Source organism: Cloeon dipterum, chromosome 1 (assembly GCF_949628265.1).
Source record: "Cloeon dipterum chromosome 1, ieCloDipt1.1, whole genome shotgun sequence".
Classification (NCBI taxonomy): Eukaryota; Metazoa; Arthropoda; class Insecta; order Ephemeroptera; family Baetidae; genus Cloeon; species Cloeon dipterum.
Genome location: NC_088786.1, coordinates 33,266,329 through 33,284,459, shown reverse-complemented (window position 1 = coordinate 33,284,459; position 18,131 = coordinate 33,266,329). Strand labels below are relative to the sequence as shown.

General features: G+C 43.9%; 1 protein-coding gene across 5 annotated transcripts in view; it reads right to left on the bottom strand.

The window, feature by feature from the left end:
* The window catches only part of LOC135948637 (uncharacterized protein ZK1073.1), a 44,103-nt gene that overhangs the window by 16,704 nt on the left and 9,268 nt on the right, over positions 1 to 18,131 (bottom strand). For 2 of the 5 annotated variants that reach the window (XM_065498005.1, XM_065498010.1), the window contains exons 2-3: positions 3,029 to 3,079; positions 956 to 1,019 (exon numbers count right to left, since the gene is read on the bottom strand). In XM_065498005.1, the coding sequence (XP_065354077.1) occupies positions 956 to 1,019; positions 3,029 to 3,079 (115 nt within the window). Of the gene's footprint in view, positions 1 to 955; positions 1,020 to 3,028; positions 3,080 to 3,316; positions 3,353 to 6,028; positions 6,202 to 9,631; positions 9,785 to 18,131 lie in introns of those variants that run through there. The other 3 variants (XM_065498006.1, XM_065498007.1, XM_065498009.1) reach the window with 3 other exon arrangements.

The following is an 18,131-nucleotide window of genomic DNA, read 5'->3' as shown; positions in this document are numbered from 1 at the left end:
TCCGCGAATTGACGAAGTTAAAATATAATAGAAAAATTAAGAATTTCCTAGCTTGCACATTACAATTTGCTTAAAATTATTTAGATTGAGCTTTATTTGCAAGCAAAAACTTTGCCTTCACAGAGAAAAGCTAATAGCTTCACGCCAGCTGAGACAAGAAGGTATTAAAGCGTGCTGCAAGCCTTATTACGCCGAGCAAAAACAAAGTTCTGCTCCGCACGCGCTTGATAAAAAGTTGAAGCACTGCTTTTAATGGCGGGCGAATGGAGACGGGAATCCTGACAAAATTTATTAAGCCAGCGCAGCGGCTGGATGACGTGTGCATATTAGTTGCTTGCATACCTTGTTTCGAAATATTGGCCAGGTATTGTACACGTACATACGCCGTGCAGTGCTGCAATCGATAAATTTCGCCTGCCCGACTCTTCCCGCCAAAGCCCCACGCGCTCGTTTTCCGTTTCGCGTGCGGAAGAGCAAAATAAAGTCGAGAGCGGCACACTCGCTGCGCTCGTGTGTTCCGAAATTTATTTGCAGAGCGGCTAAGTGGTTGTTGCTGCTGCCCAGGAATGTTGTCAACTCCAAAAAGAGAGTTTAGAGACAAGTTTTGCCTACTACTTTTGATTGCGTTCAGTGATAATTTATATTGGTCGCTCCAAAATAGCGCAGAAACAATGAAACTCGATTACCCGCCGAGGGAGACACGAATAGAAACAAAGTGATAAGCCGAGTTCGCGCCACGGCCTCCCGAGGGGCGGTGTCCAAAGTGCTGATAACGCCAGGTTATTTATTTTAAGTCGTTTCCACCCTCGCCCGAGCCTTTCCCAGCACGACGAGAATGAAAATGGAAAGATTCGCTGCTCGGATCCGAAAATTTAACGCGTGTTATTCGCCGAGCCCAGACAGCCACGGGCGGCGGCGCAAAAGGTCAGAGTTGATGGAATTGCGGAGCACTTACGGTTGGTGCCGAGGTCGTGGACGGTGAGGAAAAGAGCCTTCTTTTCCATCTGGTGCAAGTCTCCCTGAAACACACACAAAACCAAACGGCTTGAAATAACGGACATGACCTTACAGAGGGAATTAAAATATGACAATCGCAGCTGCTGGCACTTCATTAGCAGAAATTGGCTTTGCACGAAAGAAATGGAATGCCAGCCACCGACCTTGTAGCATCCCGGCCAAAGGGCCAATCCAATTCGACGCAATTCCGAATTGCGGCACGCTGCCCACTCGAACACATTTCCAGCCAAACAGGATTATTTTACGCCAGAAATTTTCAACCGGATCAAACAGGAGCAGTGTTAATACACAACTGTGGTGCAGAGGAAAATATCATTTGAAAAAATATACTATAATTGGCCTTCTTATTCCTCTCATTATAATCGGTTATTTTTATAACAAAAATTTCCATTGATTTAAAAAAAAATTACAGATGCTAATCAAATTGAAATGAGCTCTTGAAAAATGTTATTTGACTGAGAAAGAATAAAAATGAATACTGTAGAATGGAGGGATTGTTCACTATCTGCAGCCACAGCAGAAAATCGCAGACGAGAAATAATATAAAAAAGTTCTCCTTCGAGCTCCATTATCAGAAATAGCGATCATTGTATGAAGAGCCTCCATGATTTTATTTCGGCGGAACTGATTCCCTTTGGCGAGATTAAGGAGTATCAGCCGACTCTCCTCATCGAGCCGTCTGTCTGCGAGTCTCTTGCGTAAATTGGCAGGAAAATTGCACGTGCGGATTTGAAAGGTTTTACTACCGTCGAGACAACGTGCGTGCCGAAAGGGAGGGAGTTATGGCTGCCGCTGATTTTATTTCACTTTGACGCTCTCGCCAGGGAGCAAAAGCGGTGGCAGTCGATTGCATTTTGCAGCGACGATCTCTCTCACTCGCATCCAACCATCCGTGCAGAGGCGGCCTGCTGTGAAACTAGAGATCGAGCGAATGTGTCGTTTATAAATTAACGCTGTCGCGAAGTAGACCGCAAGGTCGACGCAGCCAGGGGTGTTGCAGCCCTAATGCAATACCATGTCGAGTTGGATCAACACCCGCGGCTACCCAGCACCCAACCGCCCGCCTCGACGACCGACTAGATGAATTGCCACCAGCTGCCGAGCGAATTGTAAAAACAAAGCAAGCCACTTATCAGGCTGCTCAGAAAAAAACACTACTGCCAGTGCAAAAAAAACGGAAGAGAGAGGCTTTGTTCTGGAAGTTTCCCGGAAGAAAAACAGAACTGCGTGCACTTGACAAGCTTGGATAGAGCTTAAATGAAATTCTGAAAGTTTTACGAGATCTATTTAAAAGGCTTCTTGGAACAGAGATTTATTGTTCGCAAATTAACGTTGTTAGATTGGACTGCAGAACGCAATACCTATTTAAAAAGAGGAATGATACTGGAAAAGCCTGGAAAATGCTTGTTGCGAATGCATAAACTCATCCCTTAGGATTCAGTTAAAGCCTTAATTGACCTAAGGAGCGCTGTAATTTTTTGAGAAAATTGGCTGTTAAGTTACCGTGCTTTTCAAATGGTAATGGCTGTCTCCTTACTTGAAATCCGATTTAATTTCAAAACCAAGAGTTTCCCCAGTAAGTGGCATACACCGTTGGACAGATCTTGACGAGAGGATTCGGAATATGCCAAGAAAATATGTTCGAGCACTGTAAATTTGGGAGAAAATTGGCAAAATTTGAATTTTTATTGTAGGAAGGTCATTTTTTTATTATTGCAAATTGTTGAACAAATTGTTTATCGGTCAATTGTTTAAGGCATCCAACAATTTAAATAATTTTCAATTGTTGCCCAGTATCATTCCACTTTAAAAAAGGCGAATGACTTCCATACGGTGCTTGGCTCTACTTTTCCAAATAAATTTTGTTATATTTTTTTACTCTCGAACATTTCAAATTTTTTGGGAATAATTCGGGTTAAATATCTATAAAATGTTCCAAATAGGTGCCGGGGAGTGGAGTCTAATTTTAGATTGCGGGACAAACAATTGGATTAAGTGGGTGTTTGCTTACCTGGACGTAGACATCGAGGGGGCCACTGCCGTCCGTTGACACTGTATGTTTCTGAAACAAATTTAGAAACTCGTTAGTGAAGGCTGCATCAATCTTGGCGCACAACGAGTTTTTAGCTTTCAGGCCTCGCGCGACAATTAGCACTGACAACGTGTTAAGAATCATAAACGCTACCAGCGGTGAAGGTTTTTAGTTTGTACGATACTGTTTATTTGCATGTTATTTCACTGTGGAAGCATCAAATATACTGGTTTGAGTTTTCATTAGTTGTTTCTTTGTGTGTCTGACCTTTTTAAAGCCACTTATTTTACGCTTGTGCGCTTCCTGCAAGGAGAGAAAATAGAGTAAATTCGTACAAAATTAAATTGTTTGCTGGAAACATTCGCATTTCGCTCGACTCGTGATCAAATCATTGGGACCGTGGTCGTTTGGCAGCGGTGCTCAGAAATAAATTCCGGAAGTAATTCAGCCATCGTGTGTGCTGGACGAGAAGCACCGTGCGCACTCGGCTGTGTGATTCGCGCCGTCTTCGCTCGGGCCTCTTGGCCGCGGATCAAAAATCTGGCGGATTGAGCAACAACAACACTCGGCGAACGAGTCACCCCTCGGACAGCCGGTCGGCTGGGAGCGAAGCAAGAGAGGAAAATAAGTCATTTATTTAAAGTCTCGATTAGGCCGCGAATTGCGCCGCAAATCAAGAGCATGATTATTGTCAACGACGAAGGGTGTTATTATTTCGGGCTCTCTCTCTCTCTGGCATTCAAAGTGACTTTGAACCCCGCGACGTGAACTCTGTAGGATATATTTACGCGGTTTGGGTCACGTAAACTGGCGCACCGACCACCACCTCTGATCATTGAATTTCATCGGCTCGCACGCACGCCACAAGACGGCCGCGTCGTGCCCGTCGGAAGCAAGCTCGTATGCAAATCGCAGAGATAAACGGCACGTTTAGAGTCCATCAGGCCATCAGCGACTGTTGCTTTCCGAATGTTCATTTAAATACATTTAGAGTCTTTTGTATTAGAACTGCACATTTTAATTTTAAAATTATTTACCAGTTAAATTAGCGAATGGATTGGATTAACTTTGAAGCTTAAATACATTTCAAAAAGAATATTTGGTACAAAAAACGTCCGTTAGAGTTCTAATTCCATCTTGTTTGTTCCAAACTAACCTTTTCGATTCATAAATAATAATTATATTCGAGAAAAACAAATTAATCTTTGTGAACTATTGCTCGGCTTACCACGAGACACAAAATGAAACAAAATCCCACAAGTAGCCTGAAAAACAACGCTCGATTTTTGTCCACAAATAATATTGTGAAACGAACGGAGTAAGTTGTTGCATATCCTCGTGGTCTAGTTCACGCAGGGTCATGGTGAGCCCCTCCCGCGAAATTATGGAACTCTCGCGGTTTTGACCCACTTTGAAGCCAGTCCAATCAGGCTTGAAAGCGCCCGAGAGAATATGGTGCGATGAATAGGACATCAAAGGGGAGAAGTTTTGCTCCGGCGAGTGTAATTTTACGCGAATTTCCGACAAAATTTTAATTGAATTTACGCTTATAATGAATTCGCCGTTGGAATTGCTATTCCACTCCATCTGCGTCGAATGAAAAAGACGTCGAATGTTAAGGTCGTTTGAGCGATTGTGTCGCGGGTCAAACGTGCTGCGCAATTCACCCGCGAGAGAGCAAAACACACCCTGTTGAAAAGAGTCTGGCAAAAGAGCAAATAATATCCACAAGTAGACAGACATCACTAAAAGAGCAATAAAATGATTAGCAATCGATCCGGCGCGAAATGGAATCCGCTGTTTGCCCCATCGATTGCGGATCACGCCATCGGAGATTGTTCTGTTCGCGCCTGCCGTCGACGAGGTTATGCAATTTGCGCGTCGCTAGCGCCCGGCCAGTTGCGTGCTTCGTCGTGTGCATACATTCATATTAACGCATCTGACAAGTGAAACGAGAGGGTAAACGTCGCGCGCGGGCCGGAGAAAAACGTGCCCGCTGAAAGATTAATTCCTTGCATTGTGATGATCGGTGGAAATATCGATTGGGCGGGAAAGCAGGTCGAGCATTTTGCGCCTCAGCGCGGGCATGAGAGTGAAAACGGCGACGGAATAAAAAATTCGACATTTGCATTATTGTTGCAATGATCCGGAACCGAGTTTATTTTTGGGTGAGCGGTCGAGGGATGCTGCCAAGAGCTGGAGGCAAAGCAAATCTGTCTTTTTGAAGTCATTTCCTGTTCGTCCGGTAATCTTGGCGTGCCAAAAGCAGCGAAATGATTGGTAACGGCGATAGCGAGCACCTGCGCTGAATTCCAGCAAAATAAATCTGATGCCTCCGGTGCTGGCTAATTGAGTGCAGCTCGGGCTCTGAAAAATTAGTGACCGCCCGAGCGACGATTGACCCGGACTGATCAATAGTCGCGACCGCGCGACTTTGCTTACAAAAACGAACCTTTGAAGCGGCGCGTCTCACGTGTTGGTTGTGTTTACGAGAAAATTGGAAAGTGTTTGTTTACCCGCGCCGCTATTTGCCTTGCCACTTTGGATTCGACGGGCAGAAATCGGTCTCGGCTGCCGTTTGAAAACGCGAGATTTTCCCGAAAGGTAGAGACGGAAACACTTTTCTGCTGTAAAGCGTTGGTGTTGGTTCAGCCGTAAATTTTATTGCTCGCTTCGGGTAGTAAAACATGTTTTACGCGTCTGCAGCTTGGCAGACAAAAATCCAGATTTTATATTTATCCACGCACGAGCTTTGCGATTTTGGTGGTGTGTCTGTGATAGGCGGGGATGGCGCAATTTATGACCTAATTGGTAGTGATGGACGCGGATTTACTCCGGCAAGCGGATGGAGAAAAAAATTGTGTTATTTCGAGGGCCGCGTTTCCAATCACGAGGAGTGGCAATTAATCAGGAAAAGTGGCGATGCGAGAGATTTCCCGCCATTAAAAGCCGAGTCGACGAAATGCGTGCGATAATTACCCCGGTCATGTTGCGTTCGTCGCTGCTGGCCAATCAAAATGCACTATCAAGTCTGTTTGGGTTTATTTCGGTGCGGTCGGTGGCGGCGACGGTGAGAATAATTGCACCGACAGCGCGCGAGAGACACAGGTTATATCTGGCCGAGAGCTAACTTGCAACTGAGTGAGCCGCGGCGCGCGTTTAGAATCACAAAGATTCCCCTTTTCCACCATCCATCCCCCAGCAGCCTCGTCCTTTTCCTCTTCTCACGCTGATCCACGGCGCCGAGCGACGAAATTCCGACTGGCACCACGCGGCATCGATTTTCCGGCGCTGCCTAGGTGCATCCGAGGCCCCCGATTGCCTCCGGGTCGCGACCCCGCCGCCTTTTCGGCCTCTTTCGGCCGAATTTCGCGTCTTGCGGCCGCCGCCGCTGCCCGCCGCCCTCGGTGCAGCTTCTGCGCACTGCTGACCGCCCCCGCCGCCCTCGTTGCCCGCTTGCACTTGTGCCGATTCCCTGGCGTGTCATGCCTCGGATGATGCGCCTCGATGATGAGTGCAAACCCTGTCGCTGATCGAACCTCGACTACCACCACCACCGGATTACACCACGCATGGGGTCCTAATGAGGCTAGACGCGTGGAATTGTTTTGGCTGCCTCCGTGCAAACACTGCAAACCGCAACTCTCAGCAAGTTTGCACGCTTCCCGACAAGCCGAAAACTTGCGAGCGAAGCGAGATTGCGTCGCCATGGTTCCAGAAAGTTCATGCAGGTGTACGGCCTGAAAAAGGCCGCTCGTGATGTCACGTTTACTGCGCCGTCACCTGCCGCGATCGAGAACGATATCGGCCCCTATAGCAGGTTCTTATTGTTAGTGCGCGATGTGCTCTAAACAGCAGCGAGCTGTAGGAACTTCTTTTCAAAACCGCTTTTCTCCGTCACGTCAAATAACATCAATCGAAAGCCAACCTCTTCGGTCTTTTAACTCTCCATGATTGAGTTAGTTTACTGGACTCGACGGAAAATGCACAGATAACGAACTTCCTGCCATGCTTTTTCGTAATCGTGCGGTCTGACGATGCAAAGCATTCATTCAATTAGAATCAACCGCGATTGATGGAACAATAATAATTTTCCTCCAAGACCGTTAGTTGCAAGTGAAGTTTATTGATGCAATGTGCCTTCTGTAGGCGAACCGCATCGAGAGTGTCTGCTATGCTTCGCTAATTGAAAGACGTCTTATGATAATGATTCAATAACAATATTCAACAGCGCAAAGAGCGTGGTGCGGCGTGCCGCTGCATAATTAAACAACTAACTCATGAATTTAGATTTGCCTGCCGTCCGACCGTCAGCCGTGTGCATCATGCATTTGCATAACCACTGCATCATTTTGTCACGCGGGACTCGTTTATGTCACCGACTGCAGCTTCATTATAATTCAAACGAGTCGCAAAAGCGCGAAAAACAAATTCATTTCGTCCGGCACGCGGACCAGTTTGTAATCTGTCGGATCGGATCACGTGCAGCCGCTGGCCGGCCAGCCGAGCGAAAAAGAGAGTCATTGAGAGGGCCAAATTTCCTCCAGTGTTTTTCCTCGAGTGCTGGGAAAACGATTCTCCACTGGCACAATGGAAAACGCGGCGCATGTGCTCGTCTCACGCCCGCCTTTTGTCTCTATCGTCACGTGCTGCACATTTGCATCCAAGGGCCGACCTTCGCTGGTCAGATTGAACGAGCCGATTTGCATCTGGCAAAAGTGCAAGTAATATCCTCGTTGGCGCAACCGCTCGTCTGCTCTTCTATATTTGACGCTCCTGCTGCTTTTAGACACGCGCGAATTTTTCACTCCGCGCGCGTGTCATTTTTCCTCATTTCCACATGCAAATGCGTCTAAGCCTTCATCATCATCATCATCGTCAGCCGACGCGTCAAACAACTCGCGGCGAAATGCTGAAAAGGAAAACGACGGCGCGGGGTCAAGTTGAATACTCTTTTCAACTTGCACTACGCTTGCATTTTCGCGCTATTGATTCTGCAGCGAGCAAACACGTCGCCTTACAAAAATTATGCACCAAGGGAATTACCCTCATAAAGTAGGCTTTTTCTCGCAATATCCGTGACGTGAATTGCTCCAAAAATGTATCCCTCATCAATTTTCCATGCTCGTTTGCGTTTGCAATATCTTTCGCTGGATTTATGTCTCTTTTTTAATTAAGTCATAAGAATTTCCACCATTCATTTTAATGTTTTTAGAGTTTGAAAAACCTGGAATTTCTGATTCGCCATAACTTTCCAATTTTCCCCGGTTTGCTGGCAAATTCCCCACAACAAAGAAATTCGAACACAAACGGAATCGAGAAAAGAGCAGTCGGCCCCCCCTAGTCGTTCTATTTCACTTGGCAGACTGTCAATTTTCCTGATGCTGCCCCAACAAACTCTTTTTGATTCAATATTTGAGCGTGCATGAATTTAGCGTTCGGCCCGGCCCGGTCCGAGCGGCCACCGAGGAAGTCGTGAGTAAATCAAAATGTCCACGGCGCCGACTGCGTTTATCCGAATTACGAGCGTGTCGCCCGGCTCTCGATACACCGAGCTGGCTTTTGATAAATCGGCAGGCGGAATTCGCGTGTGTCGTCCTGCCTCGCAGCGAGCACGGTGATAACAATAAATTACTCTCAGCGCTGGAAGCTGCGACTCGAGAGTGTGCTTAGACCACTCGAAAACGAGCCGCGCCAGATTGCCCCAATTTTGAACAAAGAGAGTTTTCTGCCGAGAAACACACCGCACAAAGGAATATTGATCTCCTGACCGAGAGCAGGAGAAAAGTTTGAATGGCATAGGCATCAGTGTAGCGCCAAACGCCACCGGCAAAAGACTTCTTGCAATAAATCCGCCCTGTCCTCTCAGATCGAATTAATTTACTATATAGCACGAGAATAATCTGCTGCTATTGCTACGGATAATCAATTTATTAGATTTATGGTCCACGCTTCACGAATGCTGAATTTTGGTTGGCGCTGCGCACAAAACAATGGCGAGATGGCGCAATAATTCAATTTATTCCGTTTGCCTGCCGTGCTTTTGAATACGTTGGTCCAGAAAATGTGCAAATATTACATTACTCAAAACCATCATTATACGAGGAACGATATAATGCAAATGTGTCCAAAATAATCTGTTCTGACAACACATTCATAAACAATTCGTGCTCCAAGCACTCACATACGTGTTTTTAAATTGAAAAGTCATCGTTCAATATGATTTTGACTTTTCTCAAATAAAAGAGAAGAATGGGTTCCAATTTAAACAAAAAATCTTCAAAAAGATTTTACAAACGAATAACATTTAAGTGGCTCAGAGCGTATTAATTGCAAATATAATAATAATATACGCTTCCGTACTTTGTAGGCTCCATCAGCCTTCATGACACAGAGAATGGTCGTTGAAAACGTCCGAATGCATTCCCCTCTGAGCACAAAACAAAAATAACAGAAACAAATCGAAATTAAGTTGAGAAAAATTATTCAATAAGTTCGGCAGCTGTTTAAAATAAAAATAAACAGATCAAGAGAGGTAACTGCTAGGAAATTGCCCGAAATTAACGAAATGTGAATGCTTACTCGCGCAGCGATATTCATTTTGACGAGGTTCCAGAAGATGCTCTCTCGCGGATGTTGGAAGTGCTACTGAATCCAGCTCCAGACCCAACTGCCGCTGGCCTGGGTTTGTTTTTGCGTGGTTTCGTGTTTGATAATATCGTGTGTATACGTGGAGAGACGGGCCGTGTGTCGCCCGCCGCCACCGCCGCGACTCGCTAAGAGAAGAGCAAACACCTCGCGAAGATGCCCGCGAATCAGGTCGGCGGGGTGGGTGTGCGTGCATTCGAAACAACGACTTTTCTGAGTTATGGTTGCACTAATGTCTTGAAATAATTCCATGCGGCTCGTTTGCCGAGCGAGATTGCGACGGAGAAGCATTCATTAGAGCCGGAGACATCAGCACGCTCCATGCGATTGCAAAACGGTGATAGAGCCATCTAATTTTAACGTGGAAAACGGAAACTTTCGTCAACGAGAGCATTTGGCTATGACTCAATATTTCATAAGTTTAATATGCTTTAATCATTAAGCTATAAATTCTTGGGGAATTTGCAAAACCTTTTCCTAAAATTTCAGCAGGCTTGCTTGAGTCACTTAAGCCGCGTTCCAGAGAATAAATCTTCCGTCGATCTTTACTGCAACCATTGCAATTGTTTTTGCATTGAAATCCTTATAATTGTCGGTTAATTATAAACATCGCTCATTCCAGAATCCTAGTCGCAAAAACCAAATTTACATGTATTGTATTTAAAAATTAAAAATTTTTAGCTTGTGTAAATTCCTCAATTTCAGATCTCGAAACTAATAAAAACGTTCAAATTAAAAACGGAAAAGTATAATTCATGTTCTAATCCTCAATTAATTTGTATTTTTTCTAAATGTGCATTTAAAATTGTTTGGATCAAATCGGAATTACACAAATTTAAGAAAGGTAGATTTTGCTGTGAACCAAATAATGCATATTACCGCGATTTAAATCATTAAGGAATTTTCCCCATTTCAAATTAGTCAATAGTTCTTGTATGTCCTCCAATCTAAGTCAATAGACCACGTTTATGAATTTTGCTACAACCTGTTTCAATTGTTTCTAAATACCTCTAAAGAGGAGGGTTTTAATCGGAATTTCAAACCATTTTACGTGCGTGTGATATTTTCATTTGGTGTTTGGTACATCAATTTCAACAGCGATTCCGTTTCAAAATATCTGTTGTATTACAAGCCTTTTTCCCACAAATAATAATAAACTTGCTGACACAATTACTTCACCTGAATAAGCAATTTGGATTGAACAGAATTGATTATCAACCTGCATGAGCGTTTGTATGTGGTCCCACGGTCGAAAAATAATATTGATCCGCAATATTGGTACAAAGCAAACATTCGCCTCCTGGCCGTGTTTGTTTGATAGCCGCCATGTTTTTCGTTTTCACGCAGCTAATCAATTAATGATTTCACTGAAGCTTCAGGTTGTCGCAAATAACGTCCAAGCACGCCATAAACGCCTATATGGGCACTTGAGCCATGCGGGCGCCGACACCCCAATGAAAATTAATCGCTGCAAAAGCCCTAAACTCATTTGTCTTTCTTCGCCGCCTGAGCAGAGCAAGTCATCAATCTGCCGCAATATTAGCGGACACGAGTACGGAGCACTACTTGTTGGCCGATGCAAAATTCAACCGGTCCCACTGCGCGCATGTGTGTGCTTCCAGTTATGGGTCGTGGCTATAATTTATTGTGTGTGTATACAGTGTACATAAGCAAGTCGAGACTTTTGTCACGTAAGACCAGCGAGCCTGAAGAAAGCATCAACCTCAGAAGGAGATCCGCGACCCTGAATTCTCAAGGACATTCAACTTAATTTGAAGATTTTTCATAAATTAGGAGTTGAAAGAAACTTTAAAATTAAAATTCTGCTAGAAATAGAGGAAAGTAAAATATTGAAAAGTGGGCTATTTCTTAAATTTAAAAAACAGAAGAGGTAATTAATGCAGAATTATAAAGGAGAATAAAATTTCGAAGAAACGGCGAAAGCTCGTTGACAATGAGACTTGTTTTAATTAACAAACGTTTCTACAAAAAGGGAAAATCAGCCGATTTTTTCATATATTTTGCTTGTTTTCAAAGTTGAGCGATCAAATTCAGAACATCTGCAGGGAAAATTGCGAACATTGTTTGTTTTCTCCAGCGGGGGCCAGAGGTGCGATAAAATTGGTTCGCACTGCGCAGAATTAAGGTGGCGTCTGAATGTGGGAAACAAAAAGCTCTCTTTGGATTGTTGTACGAGTGTCAAGAGTTTGTTTTTACGGTCCAAAAGACACAATTAGTACAAGTAATGCAAATTATGTCACAATTTTGACGAAAATTTGGCTCCTTTCGCACACTTTCACGTAACCGTTTTTCGCGCCATACTTCACCGGACGCCATATCTGCGCGTCGCACGAATCTGGTTCCCGCTGGTTTTCTCCGTGTGTTTATTTATTGATACTCTGCAACATTGATTGCTAGCATCCCTCCCCAGATGAACCGAACTGCTTTGACAAACATTCTAGACCGATTGGACGGATAAAATTCAAATGAAGCTAATCCCGAGAAAGTTAGTAGAGCGACAAGCCAGTATTCCCCAATTGCTCGTTTCACTCGGGGCGGCCAAGACGGTTTTAGCCTGGTGAGTGTCGCGCATCTCAGTTTTAGGCGCGAAACCGGGAGTGGGTCACGTGCAGCTTTGCACGAGAGCCCGTTTGCTTGCTGCTCTGCACGGAGAGAGAGTGAGACAGAAAGAAGAGGCGCAGTTGTAGCCAAATAATAATAACAGGCTTTGCGTGCTCTTTTATCAGTGGCACACCCGCGCGCGGCGGCAGGCTAAATTTGGGACCGGCGAGCTTCCCCTGACTGGACGGAACGGCGGTTAACTGCACGTTTATGCAAACGAGATGATCAGACACGAGGATGACGGCAATTAAGCGCCGCCGCCGCCCAGAGTTATTCATTCAGCCGGGCTTGCTTAATTCGCCTTTTGCGGAACGAGGCCAATTACTCCAGGAATTCCTATAAATCTCAGAGCGCAGAGTAGTTTCCGCTTTGGAATTGCCTTCCTTGGTGATTAGCAATTCTTCCCCCGTCGCCGCTGTGTATGCATATATCTTCTGCGAAAAATCCTCCCCGCGGCAGTAATTGCGAAACAAGTGCCATTAATCAGCGAGCAGCCTTGGGATTATGATAGTGGTCATCATTGTCCACGGCCGCCCCCGCGGGTCGACTTGTCTCGTCGCGCGCGAGCCGCCTCACAATTGAACACGTATTTCATTCGATGCGAATGAATGTCATCTTTAACCGTCGTAATTCATCATCTGGCCCAGTATTTAGACAGTGAGAGCATCTGACGTGTGACAACCGCGCGCGGACGAATGAATAAATGGTCGCGGAATGAGCTCGGCCAAAATTGGATTAAGCTGTTGTTATAGCTAAATCTCTGCCGCGATCTTGTCCCGACTGATTGAAATTGAGTTTGGCTAAAGCCAAACCCTTGACTTATTAATTTTTGTGTCTGAAGAAATTTATTTCAGATTCCTTGGGTTGTTACTTCCCCGTATTGTTCAGACATGTCCTGCTCAACTAGTTACGGCTACTGGTTGCAGCCTCTTCTTTGGCATCTATCAAGAATTAAATTTTTGTGCTAAAAATACTAACCGGATTCGTATTGCCAAACACTGTGGTAAAAAACCACGGGCCTACCAACACGAAAATTAAAACTGGTTATAATTTAAATAATTAAAAATATCTGCTGGAGAGTCTTCGGCACTCCTTAAGTCATAAAAAAAGTTTCTGAATTGTAAGCTGCTCCAACTAAAGTTGTTTTTGTAGCTCTCCTTCATAATTTGTAATTTTTATGCATCATGGAGCTTTTAAATTCAATAATCGTCTACGTGTTATTTGAAAAAAAAGCAAAAATCAGTTATTCTGTTTTGAATTGGCTAAACTTGTAACGTTCCAAACAATAAATATACATCTTAAGTAGAATAAAATGCTTAAAGCAACGAGGATGAGGTCCATTTATATTAAAATATGGAATTACCAGCCTCAATCCATTATACTCTTGACGTTGAAATACCTGGATAAATATTATCCAGAGTGTCAATGTTCATTCGTCACTGACAATGAGCACTACTCCACTGGAAACATCAAATGAAAGTATGTACATATCAAACAACTGCTTCCGATATGTAATGCATCAGGAAGGAGCACAAGTCGATGCTCAATCAAACAATCAAAACATCCGACACCTGGCAGAAGTAGCACACGCGAGGGGATGCACTTCTTACTCTCGCGATAGCAGGACGACAATGCGAAACCAGTGCGGTGCACATTCATTATTTGCCAGGGCGTGATGCAGCGCAGCACTAGATCATTCGATTGCATTACCCTAATTGAGGCGGAGGCGCGTTCTCAGAATCTACACCCACGACACTTGAATACAAATAAGCAGACACACCAATTTGCGGACGTTTTTCTTGATCAAGCAAGCGCTCGTCCGTCGACCGCAGTAAATTGTGTTCGGGCGCAACGTCTCGGCGTCTCGGGGTGCAAACAGTAATCATCTGCCCCCCGAGCCGGGTTTATTGTAATTATTTTCACGCGCCAGCCCGCCTCGAGCGACAGGGGCGAGAGGGCTGCTTGTGCATGCAAATGTATTCCGGACAAAATTTATGGCAACTTGGCGGCGCTCCGAGTGGAATATTATGATTGCGCAAATCTCAGTTGGTATGCGACTCAAACAATCGCGCCAGGGACGCGCCGACGCATTAGATACCCGACGTGAATTATTTACAGGTAGCAGAAAGAGAGTGCATTGGATATTTTATCGGAAATATACATACCAAAGCAGAGTATCTAGCCGGAAAAACTCATATGGAATTTATAAACCTGTTGTGCTGGCATATTTCTCCTGTTTTGGCACAAATCAGGTTAGCAATTTCTCGAGTAACTAAAATAATTACATCCTTTGATTAAATTATCACTCTTAACATTATCTCCCGTCAAACTTAAATCAAACAAAAAACTGACAGCTAATTTTCTATCTTATTTGCATTTCCTTTTCAACAGCTGGAAAAGCAACGAATTTGAAATTCCGGCCGGAGCCCCGGCAAAAAGTCCTGTGGTGGGCGAGCAGGCACGAAATTCATATTTAATGACGGGCGTTCCACTCGCGGAGCGAAGAAATCGAAAAAAAGCCGACCACTGTGAGCGAGTGTAACATTTTCATACAAAAGAGAACGGAGAGGAATGCATAATGCATAAATCTAGCCGAGACGACGCTGCTTGATGAAAGAAGCATGATGTGTCGGCTCCAAGAGAAAGAGAGGAAGGTAAACAGAAAAATGACTAAGAGCAGCCAACTTGATTATCACCGGCATGATAATGCTGTGCGAACGAACAAACACGACTTCTTTGTTGATTAATAAAAGAGGCGAGAGGTCGTTCGTTGGCCAGATTATCTAGAACAAACGGCAGGTGAAAAACTAATTACGAGTGCAAGAGTACGCTGCTCAAGGGCATATTTCGTACACACACAAATTCGCGGCTTGTTATCAACTACCTGTCCGAGCAAACAACGAATTCTTCAGCGCTTACCTGATGCTATCAGTTCTGGCCTGCATTTAGTTCTAATTTATTATCTTTGTTTGCTCATTTTATTATTACATGAAACATTTCAAATTATGCAATTGACTGTCTTCGTTATGAAAGTGTAATTTATATTAATATTTGTCTGATTATATCAGCGTTAACGTTTGCATTAAAATAAACGCAGAAGCCGAAATTGCATTAAATTCAATTTGAAAAAGTATCTAAAAATTAGTTAAATATGTTAATTATTTTCGAAAAACTGGCCAGTTGAAGGTTCTGCGTTCTGCGCGAGTTTGAAAAACGAGGTATATTTTTGGCCTTTGCGATTTCTGAACTTTGATTATTTTTTATGTGGATTTTCAGCTGACGGTGAGTCTGCAGTGATGTTTCTTTATGCAGCATTTTTCATCCGCTAAAATTTAGTCAACCCATAAATATATGACAAATTTATCTTGACCAAGAGTTTAATTAAACTTTGCTTGTTTGATTTATAGCATTTTATTTGTTTAAGAGGCAAATAAAAATCTGCTTTTTGTTGGGAAAGCTTTTAAAAACTTTTTTTTATAAATTTTAGCACAAAAAAGCCAGTTGTCCGCGGTTTGTTCCCCCGCAAAAAGGTATTTTGGATCAAAACGAAAGGGATGGGAAATATTGGTCTTTTTGCTGGGCGAATAATCGTAAGCCTCTTTGGAGATGCTGTGCCTTTGATGTGGGCAGGATGAGCAACCAACCAACAAACCCTCCGCCTCTCCAACCCTCATGCTGGCCGAACGAAAATTAGCCGTGTTGCAGAAGAAGTAGCAGGCTTGATACAAAGGAAGCGAGAAACTTTGTTTTAATAGGCTTTGTGTGCATGCGGCCAAGATAAGCGGTCTTGACCAAACTCGCGACCTTTGTGCTCTATCCGACATTTCATTCAGCTGGCTAGAGTAAATTACCGCGCCCTGAGTTTTATTCGCGTAAACAAAACGGTCGTTGAGAAATTTGTGCTGTGCGGCGGCTTTGATTTTGCGCCCGGCTTAATTTGCACGCTATTGCCCCTATAAATGATGCGAACAGGTGCACGGAGGCGGCGGCGAGCAGTTCATTTGCATGCAAAGAAGAGAGAGCGAGCGGCGATAATACCGTGAGCATCTCTAGCGCAGAGCCCCAGCTCTATATACTCGTCGCTCGCTGTCTGTGTGTAAATATACTCGAAGGAACATACACGACTCGGTTAAAAATAGCGTCGGCAGAGCGCACATTGGACTTTTGGCACGAGTCAAAGTGCATTAAAGAAATAGGCCTGCGACGATCGGAATTCCGGCTCCCGGCTTTCAATCATCTCGACGTAGATCTGATCGAACGAGAAAGGGTTCGTTGCCAGCGAAATTCGCAAGGGCGCAAATTTCAAAGTGTATACAGGTTTAAAAACAACAAAAAACGACGTAGCGTGAATTTTGTTTTAGAGGTTGCTCACTGCTAATGAGAAATAGAGAGTATGAAAACGCGTGACAAAATTTTATTTGACATTAATTCATTCTAAGCCGTACATTGGGAAAAGCAATTTGCAATTTTTTATGTCTGGGATTTCATTATGGTCCATTTTTCATCGCAACCAAATCATTGGAACGGGGACATCATGAAAAACAGCTTTGACACGTGATGAACCATTTATTCGCCAAAAAGTGTCAGTCGAGATAAATCCGCCGCCAGGCATTGTGCGGCGAGAGTGAAATTGGGCGGATCGGACGTGCGTCTGCGAGGCCCAATAATTAATTAGCAAAGGAAAGGGTGACAAGATTCTGCACAGATAGAGCGGTTGCTTTTTGCGAGAAGCAACGTTGTCGCAAACACTTAGCACCAAAGTTCAAGAGGGCCGGCGGTGTGCGCTGGCGCCGCCGACCGCACCGAGACTCGCGGCGGCGCCACCGGCGGAGCCACTTCTCGGCCGCCCGCTGCAACGCTCGCCGCCGCACGGCTAATTGGCTTTTTGCGATTATGAATTTATCGGGTAACGAAGCCGCTGCCACTTTGCGAAATTGAATTTGCAAACTTTAATTTCAAACTTATTGAAACTTTGCGTGGAGAGATTTTCGAAAAAAGTGAGCTTGCTTCGTGAAGCATAGAGCTGCTTTCACAGTGACAGCTAATCTGCACATCTGCGACCACCGCTTTGAAAGAAGGCTTGCAAGTGCCTGCTATAGTCGGAAAGGGTTATCGGAACACCAGGTGAGCGAGTCTGCCGCTGCGTTAGCTCCCTTTTCCACCGTATCCATTTACATAATAAGAAGTGGTATTTCATCAGATAGCAATGGGCAAAGTTTAAAAAAAAGGAGTGCTGCGGGGAATGGTGAAACCGCAGACGAACGATCAATTAAAGAAAGCCAACAGAGAGTCATCTTTCAATTTGAATTACGCAGGAATATTCAAGTAAATCAGAAATATCAATCATCCAAGGCTTTGCATAAATAATCGCGAATGAAAGTCATTTGCTGAATGAAGAGAGGTTGTGTTAGAGTGTTGTGATGACATAATCTATTGTTATGGCATCTATGATCTATCATAACAATGTTTAAAAGGTTTCCTGTGAGGAAGACTTTTTAAATGAAATAAAATCCAAAACAAATTAAAGAGAATCAATATACTAAAGAATAATATTTGACTTAAATATGCTCTAAAAATTGGGAAAGAGCTCAAATTTGTCTGAAATTATGACGTTTTTCTTGAGAAATTTTTGTCTTAGATGGAAATTCAGAATCGGAACCCTTTTCCCATTGTTTGACCATTACATTTTCTCTTAATTCTGGTTAAATCAACTGACTTTTATATGCAAAACTACTGATCCAAAAGTACATTTTGTATTTTCCCCTCCATCATTTAAGTTAAGTGTCACAAACTAAAACAAAAACACAATAGA